This window comes from Silene latifolia, chromosome 6 (assembly GCF_048544455.1).
Source record: "Silene latifolia isolate original U9 population chromosome 6, ASM4854445v1, whole genome shotgun sequence".
NCBI classification, from domain to species: Eukaryota; Viridiplantae; Streptophyta; class Magnoliopsida; order Caryophyllales; family Caryophyllaceae; genus Silene; species Silene latifolia.
In genome coordinates this window covers 10,199,093-10,221,526 of record NC_133531.1, presented here as the reverse complement: position 1 = coordinate 10,221,526, position 22,434 = coordinate 10,199,093, and the positions used below count along the sequence as shown (strand labels likewise).

The window sequence follows — 22,434 nt, the reverse complement described above, 5'->3', positions numbered from 1 at the left end:
TGGGATTTTAGAATTCCCATGAATTTATGAGTTGAAACTCGACATCTCTGCTTAAAGTAGATAACGCTTTTTTGGTTGATCTAAGTGAACAAAGTATAAAACACTAATTTGTAGACTGTAGTTATATAAAGTTGGATTTATCTGGGTTTCACATGTAAACTATACATCTATATTTGTTTATATGACGCTTTTGAATTTTTATGATAAGAATATAAACTTAAATAAATTGTCGTTAAGAATTTCAACTGGCTTCTCCTTTGTAAGTTATACATAAATTATTCATATAAATTTTTAGTTTGTGAATATATCTTCTACAATTTCAAGTATTACTCTATTCATCCAAGTCAATAAATATACAAATATACTCATATTAATCCTCTTTATCAAAGGATAGATAACTATTAATCATAATAGAAGAAAATATAATTTTTTTGAGAATAATCTATTCCTCTTTAATACAGAGATGAAACTAAGCACAAGCTAACCAGGTCATGATCTAGGCGAATTTCTCGGAAAAAGCATACACAATTACCCATCTAACCATCTTGCTTTGAGTAGAATTGAGACCTAACTCCATCTTGCTTTGATAGGACATGGAGGTTGAATTGAGTTACTTATCAATAGACAATAGTGACATCAATCATGTTATAATGCAAAAGTTACAATCTCAATCTAGTTAAAGGTTTTCCTTAGCTTTCCTTCTACAATGACCAAAAATTGATGGATAATGGATCTATCATTTGTCGTTTAAGTCAAGTCCCCAACAGAAAAAGTCAAGACACAAGATTGACATATAAAAAAGGGCCAAAGTGTAATAAGGTACATGCTCTTTGGGCTAAATGCCCACCATTGGTCCATTATTAGGTAGTAAAAAGCACTTGGAAACTTGTGGATCGATCCCTTTTCCCTTGTTTTTTCACTAGGACATGGCATGTTACTTGCTGTTTTCTGACAATTCCCATGAGAGATTTTGGCTATCACCAATTCTTTATAAAATGCATTATATCTGTTTTGAATTTAAAACGGATTAAGTATAATAGATAAGATAAAGTGAATATATTTATGAAATAGCAAAAGGTTTATCTTATATATGCAAGTGAAAGCATATTTGATCATTTTCATCTTAAGACAGATGTTATCGTCCTAAGAAAGACATGTAATTTGGCTATTAGATGTTGTAATAACTTATGCCGCTTATTTAATGGTAATAATGTGTATTTAGTTTAATGAAAATATTGTCTTGTAAAATAGTTTTATTTGAAAATTTGCATTCAGAATTTGAAATGTCTATTGAATTTCGAATATTAGTCAAAGAACCAGTGTTATTATAGGTCCGAAAATGGGTTTTAACATAGATTTTCCTACATTAGTCATGAGATTGAAATGAGCTAACTCAAAACCTAATTTTATATCGGTCTTTGGTTGAGTCTTTAATCATCTAAGACTAGATTCAAAACCGATAAATAATAATTTATGAGTGAAAAAGTAGATCTTGTCACATTTGATAATGATAAGGTGCTAAATTCCAACTATTACATTCCACCAAAACAAAGTTTAATTAATTACAAATCCTTCAATCAAAAAGTTTCAAACACTCACATAATCCAAAAGACATCAAGAGAGCTCACACAATAGAAAAATGTTGATCTCTAAACACTTTAATAATTACGTATAATAATAACCATCATGTTATAACCTTAGCTCCCTCCCTAAATAATCTTAATTAAAAATTAATAAAAAAAGGAAAATAAAGTAAAGTAATTTTAAGCTTTAGGCTTATGTGGGCACTGATAACACTTAGCAAAAAGCCCAAATGTGTTAATTTGAAGTATGAAATTCCTCATACTGGCCCACCCACCAAGCCCAAACCCGACCACAAATACCCATATTACTACAAATATGTTCATTCCATACATTCCTGCCCATCCTCCTAGCCATGATGGTGGTCTCTCCACTGCATGCTGTTAAATAATGCAACATAACATCACCATTAGTTTACATTTTGAGCAAGTATTGCGTAAGATTAAAAGATCTCGTTTTACGATATATGTATCTAAAACCGCCTTTACACAAGTATTTTTGTTATATTTTGGAAGATTATAAATTTATAATACACCTCTAATTTTGAGGATCAAAAAGTTAATTATTTATATGAGAGGGGATAATAAGACATGTGAGACGATGTAAGTTGTTGGTCCCTAGTTTTAGTACCCCTTTTACTTTAATTTTGAAAGAGCATTATCACGATTTAACAAAATAACTTGATCTATATTGACGTGAAACAATTTGAAAAAATAAATTAAAATAAGCTCGAAGTAAATTAGAAAAAACCTAATAATCTCACCGATAACCACTCCACAAGAAAAGACCCAGCTGGGGTTAAGGGTCCGAAGTAAACTATTGGACCCCGATGAAGGCCCACAAAAGTAACAGATCGAGAATTCGGGTTATCCATTAGTCAATGAAATTCCATTTAAAACTAATTGGTGATAAACTTATAAACTAGTCTCGACTTGACCCACATGAAAAGATCTCAGCATAAACCCGAGTCTAAACTTGACCCAATTTGAAATTTCGAATAATAAGCATTAAAAAATTACCTCACGGGAAGAGGCAGAGAAGAAAGTAATCATGTGAGCCATGGCAGGAATAATGTAAACCGTGAAGCTAACCAAAAGTGCTCCAACAGCAGAATTGATGGGTCCAAAAAATGGGAAAATAATTGCAAGAAACCATATTGGAAGTACAACAGGTATTCTTGCTATGGACCTTTTGATAAGGCTCTTTGTTTCATGTACTCCAATGAATTTTTCCCATACAAAGTATAGTGGTGTGCATGCAAATCCAAATGTTATGAACTGTAAAATTCAAAACAAACAAATTGATTAGGGGGCGAATATGTAATGCCATCAGGCAAGCTCAAGAAAATTTCATAAATCTAACCTAAACTTTTACATTTTTCATTGTTCAGCAGGGACGAACGCCCCTTCTAGCCCCCCTAAATTTGTCATTGTATATCACATTGTCACTAACCACATACTATATGCTAAATTGCTAAAATTTTGTTAAGACACGGTCATAATCCACTGTGATTTTGATCTAGTAATAGTGTGAACTCAGGTCATTTCAGATCAGATGACGAATTAAACCAGAACATCTGTATTCGTATCATTACATATGTATTCGTATCTTAGGTACATTACAACGAACCATCTATTTAGGATTCATTAAACGCGTGTAATTTTGGGTTCGAGTGACACGGTCCTACGGTCGTGCCCGAGAGTTATTGAGGTAATTAAGGAAAGAGCAATAATTAAACCTGGTGGATTAACATGAGGATAACAGCAACATCTCGGAAAGCAGTTCTAGGAAGCAAAGACAAGGCATTGGAATGATCAAGAAGCATGTCTCCAAATGCCCAATACACTGCACTTGCTGATGGTAGTGTTAATGTTAACACATATAGTGTTGCTATCAAATATATTAGCTTGAATTTTTGTGGCTTCCACATTGCATGCATTATTTCCCTGCATTTCAAATAATTATTTCCATGTAAACAATCTTAACTACAACTTTTATATTGAGATAATATAAACTTTATTGTTCAATATTAGTTAAAAACCAGAAACAATGTTACATCTAATAATCTCAACTTCACCAAAACGGGGGATAGACGGGTCACTTGATAACACAAAGGAAGTTTCATCCTAAAAGGCTAAAATCAATTGGCACAGGAAGAATAGGCGTCCTAGTTATAAAGTCTGAAGCTATTACTTTTTCCCGTTATTATTATAAGATATATCCATTATTCTTACTATTGCTAATGTTACTTTTACTAATTATATTGTTATTATTATTACTTTCACTACTCTCGCTTCTATTATTTTTACTTGCACTGCTCTTGTGATACTATTATTACTTTCATTACTTTGAAGCTATTTCTTTTAAAACATATAAATAAATCATATTGACATCACAATAGCGTCGTCATTTGTAATAATTAAGAAAAGTCAAGTGCTTTTTGTAAGTTTGGTTTCCGAGTAATTTTTTTTTTTTTTGGCAACGATAAAAAAAGGTTCCTTACATAGTGCTTTTTGTAAATTTTGTTTGAGAGTAATTATTTACTCATGTAATCTACTCCCTTTATTTTTCTATTTTGACCCCATTTGTTTTATTGCGGTCTCCAAGGCGTACCTTTAACCGTATTTTTCGACATCTATATGTTACTTTTTTTTGTTGAATTTTTTTCCTTAAAAGATGTCTTGATATTAATCGTAAATGTTTTAGTTTTATAAATAAATAGTTTTTATTCTCCAACTTATTTACGGTCAAAGTTCAGAAACTTTGACCTCCATAAAGCAAATGGGGTGAAAATAGGAAAATGGAGGGAGTATTATTCTCATGAAAGACTAATACATTACTCACTCACCTAGGAATTCATTACCAAGTAATTAACTTCTCGAAATAACTAATATCCCAATTAATTAAAATTTACCCTGAAAATATTCCATAAATTCAGACAAGCCCTAAATGGAGAAAAAAACGGTCAAAGAGTTGTCTCGAAGAACACCCAAAACAAGTGGGTAGAATCATTTGAACTGGAGGGAGTATAATACTAGATTCAATTAAATATAATTAGATTAGATATCATATACAATTAAGTGGGCTAATATCAACCAAAACTATATTAACTTTATGAAAAATACAAATGTATCCTTCAAGTGTCATAACATAGATCCCAACATTAGATACCAAAAGATAAGATAAATGTCAAATAAGGTCAATTGCTGAAGCTAAACGTCAGATATATAGATAACATAGATTAATTAGATTAATACATAAATACAATGTTTAAAATGATTATTAATATTAATATATATACTTACACAGTGACAGCATGTCCTCCAAAAGTGTACAAAATGTTGGTCGCCCCTGTGAAGTAGAGCATCAACTTTGCTGGCCCTGAGTGTTTTACTCCCTCAACCTTAAAACCAAAATCAAATTTTATAAATTAAATTTAGCATATCGGATGAACCCGAAATTAATTACTTGAATTATAGAGTTTATGTTTTCTAATATCGACAATATTTGAATACAAATAAAGATCGATCATTGATGTGCTGATGTGCACCACTCATTCGATAACTTTACCAGCTAAATAAGATGTCGGTTGTATATATATGCATGTATAACTATCTCATTTCATGATATAAATAAATTCAATTTTAATGGTTTTAATAACTTATTTATATAACCGGTTTTTACAAGACTAATTGAGTTAACAGAGGTAGTAATTGTATATCCCTTGCCAAATTCAAACGGAAAAATGCAAGTAAAACAGTTAGTCTTTCTTAATTCGGTCATATCCGTCTTAAATATGAGACAAATTAAATTATCTCATGTAGGTAGACTTTGTTTATTGTTAAGACGGATATATTCGTCTTTTGTAACGTAAAAATATGGAGCAAATGATGAGTTATTACCTGGCCATGGATAATGGAGGCAATGGTCAAGTACCAAGCAGTGTAAGAAGTCATGACAAGCCCTAAAAACGACCAAATTCTGTAATTATGGAACGATGGTATGAACACTGTCGTCGCACAACATGCTCCAAATATATATGTCCATGTTCTCTTGTCTAGGCTATCATTTATATAATATATATTGCTGCAATCACAAATCCGATTAAAATCTTTAGAAAATGTCCTAAAATCTATGTATATAAACGAAACAATAACGAAATTTTAATCTTAGATTAATGATTTGAAGGACGGTTAGTAGTGACTCGCCTTATTAGTACAATAAATCAGACGAATATAAAGGAAAGTGTCGATTTGTCTTATGTAAAGCTGTTTTATACTAATATTATGTAAACAGATCAATAAAACGAATCACGACTCCTAGGGATGTCAATGGATCGGGTTCGGGTCGGGTGAAGCCTCATCCGTTATCCATCCGTCTTTTCAAAATCTCATCCAACCCGTCCGTCATCCGTGAAACATATCATCCGTCATCCATCCATCCATCATCCATGGATGAAACGGGTGGATCGGGTGATAAACGGGTGTTGTGCATTTATAATTTCAAGTTTAAAAAAATGATGTTTTTTTTTCTCTACAAAAATAAAGTTAGATAATTAATTTAGTTTAACTTTCTAGTGGGTAGGCTTACAAAATATTTATATTGAGAGTAGAAAAATATGAAAATTTAAATATTTTATATCTTAATAATGTGTTATATGTAAAAAAAATTAAATAAAAAATAATAAAATCGGGTGATGGATGGATGGCGGGTGGATGGCGGGTGGAATTTCTTCATCCAACCCATCCGTCATCCACATCCGTTTCATCCGTCATCCATCCATCATCCATTTAAATCGGGTTTTCATCCATCTTTTAGGATCGGGTGGATCGGGTTTTGATGGATGCGGGTGAAATTGACATCCCTAACGACTCCTTAGTTGAAAAGTAGTTACTAAAACGACTCGTTTCACAATATGCTTGTGTAAAGTCCCTTACAAAAGAATAGGTGAAAATAGTAAAAGCTCGATTATAATTACCACTAATACATTTTTTTTTCCAGAGAAAACTATAATTTAGGATCGATTAATATTCAAAATGTTGCATGAATAAGAAAAAAAAAGGGACTTACCTAGCACAAGCAATAAGTTGTATGACGGATCCAAAAAGAAGAAAGGTGCAATTGAAAAATAATCCAATATTTCTCCAATGTTTTCCTAGTAATCCATCAAGCACTTCAAACCACTGCATTTTTAACCATTGTTAAAAATTGTTACTATCATAATTACTACTGACTTAATATATTCCCTTCGTCTAAATCATTTGCTTACCCTTGATTAAGATACCTTTAAAGACCTCACAAATAATATAAAAAGTAAATAAATGATTGACGGAGAGAATAGTTATATTTGAGGGTAGTAAAAAAAAAGTTACCTGGATGACATGGTTTCTAAAATCAACTTTTTCTCTTTCTTTTCTTGTTCTATACTCAACATAAAGTACACTAATAAGGTAAGCAGTCCAACTTCCCATCAATCCATAGAATAATTGGAATAATATCCCAGATAACATTCCAAGTTGTGAAAATGAGTATGGTAGTGTTAGTAGAACTTGTGCCACCTACATATATGATCAAAATCGTTACAAAATAAAAATGTAAACAAATAACTGAAACGTCTCAAAATGAATGCAAACCACATATATCAGATAAGCCACCCGAAGGTAACAGACTCAAAATATATTAGGCATGGACTCAGGCCAAGAATGTTCCACAAGATTTTGTTCTTAATTAGAGAGGCTTAAACCTGGATCTCCTTAGAATTTCACCCAAGTTTTAACCACCAGGCTCTACTCTTACGGGCGATCATGCTTATTTTTTGAAAAATAAACTATTGTGTATATATTTCTTTTGCCAAAAAGCTCGCCCGAGCCATGGCTTGTCAGCCTGTGCTTAGCTTTGTCCCTGGTGGACGTGTCTTAATATCGAAACAAATCTAGGTTTTTAAGGAAAATATAAAAAAGAGTAATGTAAAAAATACTTACTTGGTTAGAAGCACAACTAAACCATGCATCATAAACAGAACCACCATGCCAAAAGAAATTGGACAGTTTATCCTTAGTAGACTTTGATTCATTTCCTTCTTCTCTTTCCATTTCCACATAATTAGCTACCACAGTTTCTACTTTCTCTGAAGCCATTTTTGCAACTTACAAATATATAATATATCTTGTATTAATTGATGGTATTAAAGAGCCTAATGATGATGAGATTAAGAGCAAGAGATAATTAGGAGTAGAAAGCTATACTATATATTAGTACTAGACTAATAAGTAGTAGTGATATTTCATTTCTTTGTTGTAACACTTGGGTTGCCTCTTCTTTAAATGCAATTTTTGAGGGGTGAAATGATTAGGTCACTTGTTTGGTGAAATGCACTTTCCTCGCAAAATAATATTATAATATATTTTGGCCTTATTTTTTTCGGCTGAAAAGAGTTGAATTAAATTTAATGGAGTTAAACTGAACTGAACTTAAGTTGTGAAAAAATAAGCTTAACTAAACTGAATGAAATTGAACTGCACTAAAATGAGTTGAAATTAAATAGAAGAACAAGGTCTTCCTCGGTCTCGGGTCGTTTGTTTACGTTTGATTTTAATACAAATTAAAAATAATGAGAGAAGAGTAAATCATTTGTGGTTATTGTTAGTGAATAGAAAGTGAACATAATAATGAATGTATATGATCAAATAACCTATTGAAAATATCCGTAATTTAGAAAGATAAATAAATAAGACACTCTATAAAATACGTAAATAAATGACCGAGACAAGATGAGAGTATATAATTTAATAAAAATGTTTGTTTTTAGGTCAAATAATAATTAACGACTTATATAGTTATATGTTTGAAATAAATGGGTCATTGCTATAATTTGATTGGTTAGTGATATATGCATGTCCCCCCATGAGACCTTAAAATCTTAAATACACATTTTATTTTGATAATTTTAGGGGTTTGGAGTTTGGACCTTTGGTTGTGGAGGGTATGGGCCATGGTCGCATGCAATCCCACGAGCGGGATGGCCCACATTTAGGCCGCTTTTGAGTGTACTACTTTTGCTCTTGTTTTTCTATTTTTTTGTGGCGTTGATTTGGATGAGATGGTTTTATAATACTCCCTTTTAGTTTAATGGTTGGTTCCCTTTTGTTTGGATACCAAAATTAAGGAAATAAATTTAGACCACACAAAATATGCTACCCCACGTAGAATTGAATTTGGACCACACAAAACTTACAAAAAAAGTATAGGGGAACCAACACCCGACTAGTATCGAAAAGGAAAGAGGAACCAACAATTAGACTAGGAGGGAGTATAAGTCTGAAGTCTGAAGTTTTTTAAAACGGTTATGCTAATATGTGACCTAAACGTACATGTTAAAATCCTAGATAAACTAAGGAGTTGTTTGGTTGACACTTGAATACACAGAAATTGGAAAATTCTATGATTTGTAAAAATATGGGTTGTTTGGTTGTCATATTTTTTTTTTTAAAATGGAGGAATTTGAAGTTCCAAGGATCTTCCAATGCCTACATGATGTAGGAATTGGCTTACCTACTCCCCCCCTTGGTCATTGGAAGTTCTCATAGAATTTAATTCCTACATGAGCAACCAAACTTTTGCCAAATTTACCCGAATTGGATGTAGGAACTTAATTCCTATAAAATTGAAGTTTCTAGAAAACTTAAGTTTATTGATCAACCAAACAACTCCTAAAAATTAGAATAATTTTCACTAAAAATGATATAAATGAGTTGATATTTACATTTTTATGATATTATTTATATTTTATCGTATATTTATATTCGGGTTACTTTAGACAATGGTGACAAACATCTAAATGGCATATTTTAGCAATAGATTTGATCAACATCAAACAAATTTACCAAAGTTGTTTAATTACTTAACAGTCCTAAATACTAAAAATGTTTTTTTTTACAGTTAATACTAAAAATGTTGTATTTACAAGTGTATTACTCTAGGCATTGATCTTTCAATAATTTATTGTAAAACGAGCTTATATATACTTTGTGCTTTAAAATGAGCACAATATGTGTGTTGGTTCAAATTTACAATTTACAATGTCCATAAAAAACTTGTGAATCATTCCCGCTATTTATGATAATTTTGAGTGATATGATTTGTGATCTCGTCTCTTACATAATTTTGTTCTTTCCCCTCATAAATTGATATGGAGTATCATTTTTTTTTCAATTTTGTGTGTAAAATACACTTCGACACTCATTTATCAATTGAATACCTACATGTCGGAGCCAAGATTTATGATGAGGAGGCTAAAATTTTCAGCGAGAACGAATAAGTAATGATATAAAAAAATCTAATTAAATAAAATTCTCAAATTTTTAATGACGAGCGTCCTTGCTAGCTCATGCTTCACCAATCACCACTATCTATATCAAAATTTTATGTTGTTTTACGTCTACTACTCGTATCGTAGAAAAAGTAGATTAAACTCAAATTAGATAATCTTGATTTTGCAATATAATCTACAAATAAATTTGATTTTTTAACAATTCAATAGTTTAAGAAAAAAGCAAAATGCTCAAAAGGGAGATTAGTGGGAGAAAAAACATTTGGGCCAAGAAGGAAATTATGATTAAGTGTGGCTAAGTGCTTATCATGATTACTCCCACACGTGTGACAACTGTCCCTAATGACCTTGGTAAACAAAATCTATTTTGTCGCCGCCCCAAATATTTCCAATGTTTAAAGCATACCTATGCTCTGTAGCTGGTGTCCCATCTTTTTTTTTCTTGGACAATATTGTGATTACTAATACCTTTAAATTTTCTCAAAAATAAACGTAAGAAATTAAGAATGGAAAATGAGATAAGAAGATACTCATGAAGATATATTAGGTAGAGTTGTACATTATAGCGGGCCATTTCGGCTCAGACCAGTCTTGTGGGCCGAGTTCCAGCGGCCCAGCCAACCCGTGGGTCAGCTCGGCATGACCCTGTCACCACCTTGGGCCGGGCTAGTGCCAAATTTACCTTGGGTCTGACCCGATCCCAACATTAAAAAAATTTAAAAACAAAGGGGGCCCAGCCCAACTCGCCTTGGCCCACTATTAGGTGGGTTGGGCTCGGGTCTGACTAAACCAACCCAACCCGTTAGTGCCGTGTCTGAGATGCTGACACTCAGTGTAGCATCTCGTTTGATCATTTCACAAGTTTTCATTTATGACGGATTATCTGCCTTAAGCTTAAGAAAAGTCAAATAGTTAAAATAAAAGTATAATGTATGAGAAAAAGCAATAAATTTGTTTTATATACATAAGCAGAATGATATTTCACCTGTTTTATTGTTAAGATGAATACATTCGTCTTAAGAAAGACGTAGTGTGATCATTTAGACATCAATCATTTTTGCAAGTCTCTGAATGATGATTACTCGACTTATGCATGTTTGGGTGCACAAGCTTAGTTTAGCCCAAAGGGGTGTATGGAATGTAGAAGCGGGTCCATGTTAATCGGTCCGTATTCTCTCCATTACTTAAAAAGAAATAGACATATTATTTTTAAACGGTGCAGATTAAATCTTGTGACGATCTAGTGGTTGTAATTATTTCATAAAAGTAATGTTTAAATTAATGAAGAGAGAAAATATATTAGAATAAGAGTGTATTAGAGAGGTAATAGAAATGATCCAAATTACATGTTAATGTTATGCCAAACAACTAACATATTCCCATCTAAATTTTTCATATTTTAACAATAATAAGTACTAGTATAAAGTATAATTATGTGTTTGTGATGTCCTCATTACCTCATTTATCATTTACCTCACAAGATTAGTTTAGTCCAAAGGGGTGTATGTTTGCCCCGTTGAAAATGGAAATATTCGAAGTTTTTGGTTAAACTCAGGGGCGGATCGGGGGGGGGGGGGGGGGGATAGGGAGGGCAAGTGCCCTCACGTGACAAAAAAATTTTTAAAAAAAAAAAAAAAAAAAAAAAATTTTTAAAAAAAAAAAAAAAGACGATAAACACAACACAGAGACAGAAATAACATAAACACAAACACAAAAATCAAAATAGAACCATAAAATCAAGACGATATTTGAATTTTAATGTATAAATGTTGTCCGCAAAATTTTTTTTTTTAACTGTGCCCCCCCTTTACCCAAATCCTGGATACGCCGCTGGTTAAACTTTTAAACTTTTTTTAAATTTATCTTATAAAATTACTCGTTCGTCCTCGCTGAAATTTTTCTCCCCCTAATACGGAATTCTAGCTCCACCACTGACCATGGAGTACTTAGATTAGAGCAATAAAGGTTTTGTTTTGGAACTGGAAGTGATGTCGTATCATACCAGGAAAATTGCTTGGGCTTCGAAGTTTTATGAATGGACTATTCATTTATCATTTATTGATCATTAGTCCAATAATTTTCTTTAAAATTCATGTTTGGGATAGAATTTTGAAGAAACTTCCGGCTTACCTAACACACACAAAAGTAAAAAAAAAAAGTTCAAGCCACGTCTGATACACAATTAACACAAATATGTTTATTTGGCTTTATGTGATTTATCACGTAGCCAAGTCGAGTCGAGTTGTGCATATGTATTAAGGATTTGGGAAGACTAGTTTGGAAATTTTTATTTGTAGTTTTGAACTAGAAGTCTCTAGTGAAATAAGATGAATTTTACTTTCTCCTGTGCAGAATCTGTCACACTTAAAAAATTATTACTTCAGCTGGAGTCGTTCATTTAATTAAGAAACTTAATTTTCTTAGGAACTTTAATTTCATAGGAATTAAGTTCCTGTATTTAATTCGGATGAATTTGACAAAAGTGTTTAGTTGTTCACGAACTTGAATAAATGGTTACAACTTACAAGCCCTCCATTTGTATCATCTAAGTTCTAAGTTCCAAATGTGTGTTATGAGTTGATGACCCAATATATAGTCTGCTTCCAGGTCCAAAAAAATTGGACTCAATGTTTGGCTGTTTTGAACCAACTAACGTAAAGTCATTTGACAAAAGTTCAAACAAAAGCCCAAATCTATAAGTATTAAGACAAATAACCAAAGTGCTTGTATGAACTAGTATAGATCCCGAGCAATGCGCGGTATGTATAAGTATTTAGTTTTTAGGGTGTTATTTATAGTGAAAAACTAAACGGATTTTTCCCATGGTACCCCTGTGGTTTGTCACTTTGTCCACGGTACCCCTGTTTTTAAGAATGTGTTTATGGTACCCTTGAGGTTCGTTGTTTGTGCCAATGGTACCCTTGTTGGGTTATGGGCGTTAAATTAAGACTAACGGAGTTAGATTAAGGCCAATAACTTTTTTGGCGGGAAAATTTGTTTTTTAACAACTTTACTAAAAAATGGAGTTTGCACCAAATGCCTCCGAGGTTTGCAATATACCATTTTCTCATCCAACAGCTACTCATCATCTTTTTTTCACTATAATAAACACATTCAACACCTCCATTGAACAACTCCATTCAAAGTTCATGTCACTAAAACCCTAATTAAATAGGAAAAATCAATGCATGTTTAAGAAAAATTACAATCATCAAATCACTATTAAGCATATAGAATATCATGTTAATTTTGGTTTGATGAAAAAATTGATAATCTATTTTGGAAAAAAATCGTACCTTTTTTATGAAGATAACCTTTGATGAATAATCAGCAACAACGAAGAGATTAATTTGCTTACAATCAAAACGTTGAAGATAAATTAAGGAGAAATTTTGTTGGATATGAATGAATTAAGGAGGAACTTTGTTGAAGGTGAAAAAAAAAAAGAGTACACATGAAGCTTTATGGTTCTTTAGGGTTTTTGGTCTAATATGCGTGATAAGGGAGGATAAAGGAGATTAATTAGAAGTATAAGAGTCATTAGGAATAGGTTTTCCTGCCCAATTGTAGACTACTAACGGAAATAGTAACGGCAGTGGCACACTAGGCACAAATAATGAACCTCAGGGGTACCGTAGATACATTCTTAAAAAGAAGGGTACCATGGACAAATTGACAAACCACAAGGGTACCATGGGAAAAAACCGAAAACTAAAGTTATGAAATGTGTATTTTTATACGGGTTTTTCTATCATGTGCCTACTAGGCACATCTTAAGAAAACCAAAAATGGAAATAACAAATGCTATTGTCATGGAAAATTGAAATAAATAACCACCTTTACCTTTTACCCATAAAAATAGCATTAACTATTTCCATTTTGGTTTTCTTAACATGTGCCTAGTGGGCACATGATAGAAAAACCCTTTTTATAAAATCTATATATACTTTTTACCATAAAATTAAGTATTTCATTTTATAAATTTTCTCCACTTATTTTAGTGACTTTTTTTTGTCACAAAGTTAATGGTAAGTATGTCTCGTTATTTTCTAAAGTTATAATTATTGCATTTAATAAAAAATTTACCCACTTATAGTTTATTGTTTAACAACAATATTATTTTATTTTAATGAAAAAATCATAATTTTGAATTTAACTATAAGATTAAATTTTAATTATAAGAATATATTTTAATGAAAAGATAATACTCCGTAGTTTAAAGAAAGAAAGTTTTAATTATTTCTTTATTTAGATAGAAACATTTGGAGGAAAACTTGAGAAAATTTTTATTCTCTTAGTAGTAAGGGAGATGTTAATGGTTTTCATCTCGTAACAATTGTTTTAAGCTTAGTTTTTTATTCTTGTAAATGAAAGACAGTCATGGTATAAGGTAAACTTTAAAAAGTTCGAATATCTTAACTAAAAATTACGAAATATCTATCCTCCAGCTGAGACCAGCGCCACTATTAGGCCTTCGGGCTTCCCCAGCTCAACCATTGTTTGGTTATAACAAAGAAAGCATATCAAAACAAACAAGGGTCTTAAATTTTTGATGGTGTATATATATTCTTTTAACATTTACACAATAGACAATTATGTTAGAACATAGAAGAAGATTGGAATTAGAGAGAACTTGAATACTAGGAATGGACAAAGAATAACCCAAAATTTGATGCAAAGGGAATAAGTAATCAAAAGGTTTTCTTTTCCTAGTGTACTAAATCATGTATCCTATTTCTCACGTATTCCTGCATTTTATAATTTACACAATTTTGCTTTATAAGCACAAATTCATTCAACGTTCGTCTTCCTAAATTCCTTCTATCAACAAAATAAACAACAAAAAAATACAAAAGTTATCATGGATAAGATGCCAATTTCATTTATATGTTTCGTGACGATGGTTGTCGTTCTTTCCGAAGGTAGTCCATTTCGATTATTTTGTATATATATGATTAGTCAACTAGTACTTAGTTGATAAAGTCTTGAAATTTTTGTATCGAGCTACTCGTTGTCCAAGTTACAATCTTTTTTGCATAAGAGACCAGACAGGTTACAATCTTTTTTGCATAAGAGACCGGACTAAATATTCTGTCCATCTTTACACAAAAAAAAAACAAAAAAAAATTATATAGGGTTTTTCTAATTTATGTCCACTAGGCATAAGATAAGAAAATAAAAAAGGAAAGAATTAATTGGTGTTTTATGGGAAATTGAAATATCCTATTAATTTTACTTTTATTTACAATAAATACATTTATTTCTTTCCTTTTTTGTTTTCTTATCATATGCCTAGTGGACATAGGTTAGAAAAACCGATATATATGTGCCTTTGTAGATGTGAGACCGTCTCATGATATTATATCTTATAATTATATTAGCATGAGAAAGTATGTATATGTGTGACGATTTTACACAATTATTTTTGTAATATTGCTTGACGATTATTTTAAGGTCACAAACTCACAATATGTTTATTTTATGACTCGACGGTAAAACAGTTTTACACTAATTTCAAAGGCCTTACAAATACATTTGTGTAATTATGTGTATATCATATGTAATGCAGGACCAAAGTTGGCAAATGCAGCTAGAGTATTCACAATCATAAACGATTGCAAAGAAACAATCTGGCCGGCCGTTACACCGGGTAGCAGCTTTGGTGGGGGCGGTTTTGTCCTCAAACCGGGAGAATCAAAAGTCTTCAACGCTCCAATCGGGTGGAGTGGTCGGATGTGGGGTCGAACCGGGTGCAAATTCGACCAAAGTGGCATTGGCAAATGCCAAACCGGCGCATGTGGGGATACCCTCCAATGTGGCGCGGGTGGAGAACCACCCGCTACCTTGGTCGAATTCACCCTTGCCGCACTCGACTTCTACGACGTTAGTCTCGTGGACGGGTTTAACCTTCCAATTGCGGTTAAACCGCTTCACGGGACGGGTAATTGCTCGATTGCAGGTTGTGATTCGGATTTAAGAAGGACTTGTCCAAAAGAGCTTTCTGTACGGGTTAGTGGTAAGACGGTCGCGTGTAAGAGTGCTTGTGAAGCATTCGATACGGATGAGTATTGTTGCAAGGGCGTGTATGGGAATCCCGCGACATGTCGTGCTACGTATTATTCCCGTACGTTTAAGGCAGCTTGTCCTACGGCTTATACTTATGCCTATGATGATCCTACTAGTCTTTTTACTTGCTCTGGCACTGATTATGTCATCACCTTTTGCTCTCCCAGGTTTGACTTTTTTGACTCGTGAACTTTTTTTTATTTTTTTTTATTTTTTTTTATGACGAGGGGGTTGAATTCCCCGGGCTCATGCATTCCCGCACCATCACATGGACCATGTAAATCACCCCCTTCGAGGGCTGCAGTGGCCAAGTGATTATCGCCCCAGCTGGTAGTCGAACCTGGAACCTTTCAACTCCTGCATTTCTGCAAGCTTCAAGGTTTAACCCGGCTACCACTGGACTAACACCACTTGGTTTTGACTCGTGAACTTGAAAATTGTATATTAGGTTTAAAAATAACTTATACGGTTGATAAGGCTCAGCATCTGTTAACCTGATTTTTTCAGCTTCTAGTAATGAATTTTCGAACCCCATCCATAATAAGTTAATTAATCCATTTGTTGTTAGGCTCATATCTATGTTGATATGAGACGATTGGTTTCATCTTAAGCCCGTATTTGGTAATCTCTAATGCGGAATTGTTAATGTTTTTTTTTTTTTTTTTTCGGGTTGGTATCGTAGGTCTCAGCCGGTTTGCACGTACCATAACAACAAGTTGATATGTAATGGATCAATGGGAATGAACTCTTTGATCGGAAGATGGTGGTCTCTCATGCTTCTAGTGATATTCCTAGTGAATTTGCGGAATATCTTGTAGATTTTAAAAGGTTTTGCACAATGTATGGATATATTGTACGTAATCATGTTTGGCGACATCAAATGCAATTGATGAGCTTTTTTCAATATAATTTTCTTGTAAATAGTTAACTGATGCAACAAGCTTTTAGTTCCAATGATATAGATTCGTTTAAAAGCAGACGGGTCGAGTTAATAATTGTTTTTGAGAAAAAAATGATGGAATTAATTGAACTTTCAAAACGTATGAAGTTTGAAGTATATGTTAAGTGATGCTTATTCAACATGATTTAAAGTTTAAATCAATTAGTAATTATGGATTCAGCAAGATCTAATTAAATTGGACAATATCATCACACCAATTCGTTTTGTGATGCGCGAGAATGGAGGAAATGATTCATATCGTTCCACCATATCGCACCCACTGACCCAAGTGACCTCATCACGGGTCTTGCGTTAGAAGTTAGAAGTTAGAACCTTCTAACCTAGCGCAAACATAGCAAAATAGATGTCACCTAGGGTATTTCGGCCTAACATTTCGATCAATGTCAGCGTGTAACGCCCCCGAAAAGCAGACAGGCAGCTCAAAATAGCTCTTTTTATTAATAATAGGCAGCAGGGGAATTACAAGGGCGTCACCGCCGTATTTTCCTTCGGAAAATACAAGGCTATTACAAAAATAAAGATAAATACACTTTTAAAAGATAAAAACTAATAACTCTATAACATATTCATCTTATTAGGTCATCTGAAAATCCTCACACTTGACCTTCCCCCTTACTTGTACCTGAAAAAGAATGAAAGTAACGGAATCAGCCAACCACAGGCTGAGTATGACTTCGGTCACCTCCACCGGCCCTATTTACCTCCATTTTAATATTTATACTTCTTCCTGGTCGAACAAGGACTAAATAATAGGTCACATGAACACAATCGAATAATTATTAACAAAAAAACATGCATAACCTGTCATTTTATCATAATATGCAAAATATAGATTACCGGTCTACTATTACTGAAATGAGACACATTACGGAGTAAAAACTCCCCGGGCTAAGCCCTCCTCCATGTACACAGGATCCCAGGTCTAAGACCCGTGTAAACCCCCTGGCATTTTTACCAGTAATAATCAGAACCGTAGTTCACATGAGGCAGTGCCCCCTTCCATGTACACAGGTCAAATTTGTAATGTTGTCCCCCTCCCGTAATCGTATCCCGAATGCTACAAATGGCCAAATGTACATTATAACAGAAGTATTAACATGACAGTCATATGTTCAGACAAAGACGGTTAATATAGCATGTGAGCACTATAATGATAATATAACATGTGAGTAACATAATGATAATATAATATGATACGGTTTATAATAGTATAAAATAATCATTATATTATTACTTATTTCTACGACGAAGGGTCCCAAAATCATACCTTATTGTTATATATAGGGTAAAAGAGGTACTATGTATTAACTATGCGTCCTCTGCCTTGCTCTCATTTCCTCGTTATTATTCTATTATCATTTATGTTTGTTAATTTCTTAGAATGAAAATGAATGGTGATGGCTATTTATAGCCAAAGCTAAAGTCGGTGTATCAACAAAATAGTTAACAAGTTGGTTTTTGCTTCAAGTTGCTTAGTAACTAAGAAATGTAATGCACACATGGATAACCATAAATAACATACTTATCTAAAAACATGCAAAATATCCAAACCATAATATGATTATAATATTATGATATTGTAATAATTAAATAATATTAATAGTACATAATAAGTTACAATATATACAACTGATAATTATTAATATTGCACCTTATAACGATGACATATTTAAAAGTAATAACAAGACTCGTAAATTAAATGGTCTATATTATTTATTTGTTTCGGGATATTACATTCTACCCTCCTTAAAATAAGTTTCGTCCCGAAACTTGAAAAATGGAAAATTAAAAGTTAAAACTTCACTTTTCAAAAGATTTATAAGAATTGAATTCAACAAATTTTTTTTTCAAATTCCAGAAATGAGTAAAATGTGTACGTCTTATATAATGGAACGCAAGAATTCCCGTCGCGAACAAGAATTCGAGTAATCCAATTCAAAGACAAACTCAAATCATGCGTTAGTAGGCATTGGACCAGTTATTAGACGTCTTAACAACAAATACTGTCATCCCAACAATCGCAAAAAAAACAGAAGAAAACAAATTTGAAAATTTTATTTTTTTTTTTCAAATTCTAAAGATAAATTTTTTTTTTTATACAACCAAAATTTTTGAAAATTCTTCAAGGATTAACTCGAAATCTTGATCTAGTTAAAATTTTCGTTATACGTCGAACTGTTTGAATCAAAAACTATGAAATCATTAATCATGAAAACAATATCAAGATATAATGAGTGGAAGGGCACAAAGTAAAATTCCAAAAAGTAAAATGTCTAGAAACTTGAAATTGGAAAAAAATTGAAAAGTTAAAAACTTCGTCTTCTCAAAATTTTAGAAAGTTATTAGAATATAACAAAAGTTTTTCAATCATATTTATAAAATGATAAAAAAACGTAGGCCTTATATGATGGAAAGCAGGAATTCCTGTTGCAATCAAGAATTAGAGCAATCCAATATAAAGACCAACTCAAATTATGAGTTAGTAGAAGTTGAACTGGTTATTAAACGTTTTCAATAACAAGTCCTAGCGTCAAACTAACTGTCCAAATTCAATATAAATTTGAGAAGTTCCTTTTCAAACTCTTAGTAACGGTATAATTTTGCGACTACAATATAAAAGTTGAAATTAGACCAAAATAAACTTAAACTAGTTTGAAACTTTTGTAGTATGATAAATAGAATAAGTATCAAAATTTCGAAATTATGAAAATAATATTAAGATATAATGAGTGGAAGGATAGAGTCAAAATCTTAAAGGTAAAATGTCCCGAATTTTTTTTTTATTAAAAATATCTATATAGAACATAAAATTTTGAAAATATATACATCAAAGACTAACTTAAAGTAGCGAGAAATTCTCGTATACGTGAAACAGTTAAAACTTCGAAATCGGAGGAAAACAACCAAAATTTAATAAGCATAAGGCAAAGAAAACAAAAATTGAAATTTTATTTCAAAGTTTTAGTAAAGCTAATTTTTTTTAAAATATACAACATAAAATTTTGGAAAAAAAATACTAATGACTAACTGAAACAAATTTGAACTTTTCTAATACGAGAAATAGCTTAAGTATAAAAACTTTGAAATTTTCAAAACCAAATTAAGATATAATGAGTGGAAGGAAAGAGTAAAATCGTAAAGGTAGAATGTCCCGAAACTTTCTTAGCGTATAGCACACAAATAAATATGCATATATCTCATGAGACTCGAAAGTAGCAACGTCATGCAAAAATGTAATGTACGCACAAGAAAAACAATTAGAACATCCAAACTATACATTATTAAAGCAATAAAAGAATTAGTAAACAAATCACTTAAACAAGTAATCCAAGACACTTTATATCTACCCCTCTCTCTTTCAGTCGGTTTCTATATATGTGTTTGATACGAGTTTTATACTAGACCCAAGAATCTATATCCCCGCTAGACGTATGGCCGAAGGCTCAACACGCGGTCGCAAGGTTGCTCTGATACCATTTTGTAACGCCCCCGAAAAGCAGACAGGCAGCTCAAAATAGCTCTTTTTATTAATAATAGGCAGCAGCGGAATTACAAGGGCGTCACCGCCGTATTTTCCTTCGGAAAATACAAGGCTATTACAAAAATAAAGATAAATACACTTTTAAAAGATAAAAACTAATAACTCTATAACATATTCATCTTATTAGGTCATCTGAAAATCCTCACACTTGACCTTCCCCCTTACTTGTACCTGGAAAAGAATGAAAGTAACGGAATCAGCCAACCACAGGCTGAGTATGACTTCGGTCACCTCCACCGGCCCTATTTACCTCCATTTTAATATTTCTACTTCTTCCTGGTCGAACAAGGACTAAATAATAGGTCACATGAACACAATCGAATAATTATTAACAAAAAAACATGCATAACCTGTCATTTTATCATAATATGCAAAATATAGATTACCGGTCTACTATTACTGAAATGAGACACATTACGGAGTAAAAACTCCCCGGGCTAAGCCCTCCTCCATGTACACAGGATCCCAGGTCTAAGACCCGTGTAAACCCCCTGGCATTTTTACCAGTAATAATCAGAACCGTAGTTCACATGAGGCAATGCCCCCTTCCATGTACACAGGTCAAATTTGTAATGTTGCCCCCCTCCCGTAATCGTATCCCGAATGCTACAAATGGCCAAATGTACATTATAACAGAAGTATTAACATGACATTCATATGTTCAGACAAAGACGGTTAATATAGCATGTGAGCACTATAATGATAATATAACATGTGAGTAACATAATGATAATATAATATGATACGGTTTATAATAGTATAAAATAATCATTATATTATTACTTATTTCTACGACGAAGGGTCCCAAAATCATACCTTATTGTTATATATAGGGTAAAAGAGGTACTATGTATTAACTATGCGTCCTCTGCCTTGCTCTCATTTCCTCGTTATTATTCTATTATCATTTATGTTTGTTAATTTCTTAGAATGAAAATGAATGGTGATGGCTATTTATAGCCAAAGCTAAAGTCGGTGTATCAACAAAATAGTTAACAAGTTGGTTTTTGCTTCAAGTTGCTTAGTAACTAAGAAATGTAATGCACACATGGATAACCATAAATAACATACTTATCTAAAAACATGCAAAATATCCAAACCATAATATGATTATAATATTATGATATTGTAATAATTAAATAATATTAATAGTACATAATAAGTTACAATATATACAACTGATAATTATTAATATTGCACCTTATAACGATGACATATTTAAAAGTAATAACAAGACTCGTAAATTAAATGGTCTATATTATTTATTTGTTTCGGGATATTACACAGCGTTACCACTGATATACGATTAACTTACTCCTATTTTCCCTCTTTCTTTTATGCATACCGACTCGTATCGAGTCGGTTTCGGGTGTCTTTCCTTGCATTTTGTGCCCAATCCCCGTACTTGTTACCTTGTGTATCTTTTTGTAGGAGACGATCCAAGTATAGAAGAATTGGGGCAAGAAAGGCACCCCATTGCCTTTACATGAAGATGAGGTGAAAAATGGTGAACATTGTGTTCTGCCGGCAGCCGGTCTGGCCACCGGCAGAACACACCCCAGACATGCCAAAGGAGTGGAAGAAAAAGCTGAGTGCTGTGTTTTGCCGGCAGGCCGGCAGCCGGCCCACCGGTAGAACACAGCTAGAAGATTTAATTGAAGAATTTGAGGAAAAACAAGCTTGACCTCGCTGCCGGTAGGAGCACCGGCAGCCGGTCAACCGGCATTGCACACTCCAACAAAGAGGAAGAAGTCCTGAAGGTGGTGTTTTGCCGGCAGGCCGGCAGCCGGCCCACCGACAAAACACAGATGCCAGATATTTTAATTCATTGCACGGTTTTGCCGGTTGGAGCACCGGCAGCCGGTCCACCGGCAAAACGCAGCAGCAGCGGATTTGGGCTTTTCTCTCTTTTCTTCCTCTTTTCTTCTTAATCTTGTACAAGCCTATAAATACCCC

At 32.9% G+C, this 22,434-nt stretch overlaps 2 protein-coding genes across 2 annotated transcripts; one reads left to right on the top strand and one right to left on the bottom strand.

Annotated features, from left to right (window-relative positions):
* Positions 1-1,470: 1,470 nt before the first annotated feature.
* On the bottom strand, positions 1,471-7,944 carry LOC141586283 (auxin transporter-like protein 3). Its single transcript, XM_074407457.1, has 8 exons — positions 7,563-7,944; positions 6,954-7,139; positions 6,652-6,764; positions 5,484-5,667; positions 4,887-4,984; positions 3,320-3,527; positions 2,601-2,858; positions 1,471-1,961 (listed from the first exon to the last, which is right to left on the bottom strand). The coding sequence occupies exons 1-8, from the start codon at positions 7,716-7,718 to the stop codon at positions 1,764-1,766; spliced, it is 1,401 nt and encodes a 466-aa protein (XP_074263558.1). The 5' UTR covers positions 7,719-7,944; the 3' UTR covers positions 1,471-1,763.
* A 6,763-nt stretch (positions 7,945-14,707) lies between these two features.
* Positions 14,708-16,981, top strand: LOC141658569 (pathogenesis-related thaumatin-like protein 3.5). Its single transcript, XM_074465496.1, has 3 exons — positions 14,708-14,832; positions 15,480-16,143; positions 16,659-16,981. Exons 1-3 carry the CDS (start codon positions 14,772-14,774, stop codon positions 16,792-16,794), a joined length of 861 nt encoding a protein of 286 aa, XP_074321597.1. The 5' UTR covers positions 14,708-14,771; the 3' UTR covers positions 16,795-16,981.
* Positions 16,982-22,434: the final 5,453 nt, after the last annotated feature.

Excerpts from the sequence above, each read along its gene's own strand:
- LOC141586283 (XM_074407457.1), bottom strand. The coding sequence starts at position 7,718 with ATGGCTTCAGAGAAAGTAGAAACTGTGGTAGCTAATTATGTGGAAATG. Across the intron at positions 5,668-6,651 it reads CAACTTATTGCTTGTGCTAG|CAATATATATTATATAAATG; the intron begins GTAAGTCCCTTT and ends TTGTGATTGCAG. Across the intron at positions 2,859-3,319 it reads TCCTCATGTTAATCCACCAG|TTCATAACATTTGGATTTGC; the intron begins GTTTAATTATTG and ends TGAATTTTACAG.
- LOC141658569 (XM_074465496.1), top strand. The coding sequence starts at position 14,772 with ATGGATAAGATGCCAATTTCATTTATATGTTTCGTGACGATGGTTGTC. Across the intron at positions 14,833-15,479 it reads GGTTGTCGTTCTTTCCGAAG|GACCAAAGTTGGCAAATGCA; the intron begins GTAGTCCATTTC and ends TATGTAATGCAG. Across the intron at positions 16,144-16,658 it reads ATCACCTTTTGCTCTCCCAG|GTCTCAGCCGGTTTGCACGT; the intron begins GTTTGACTTTTT and ends TTGGTATCGTAG.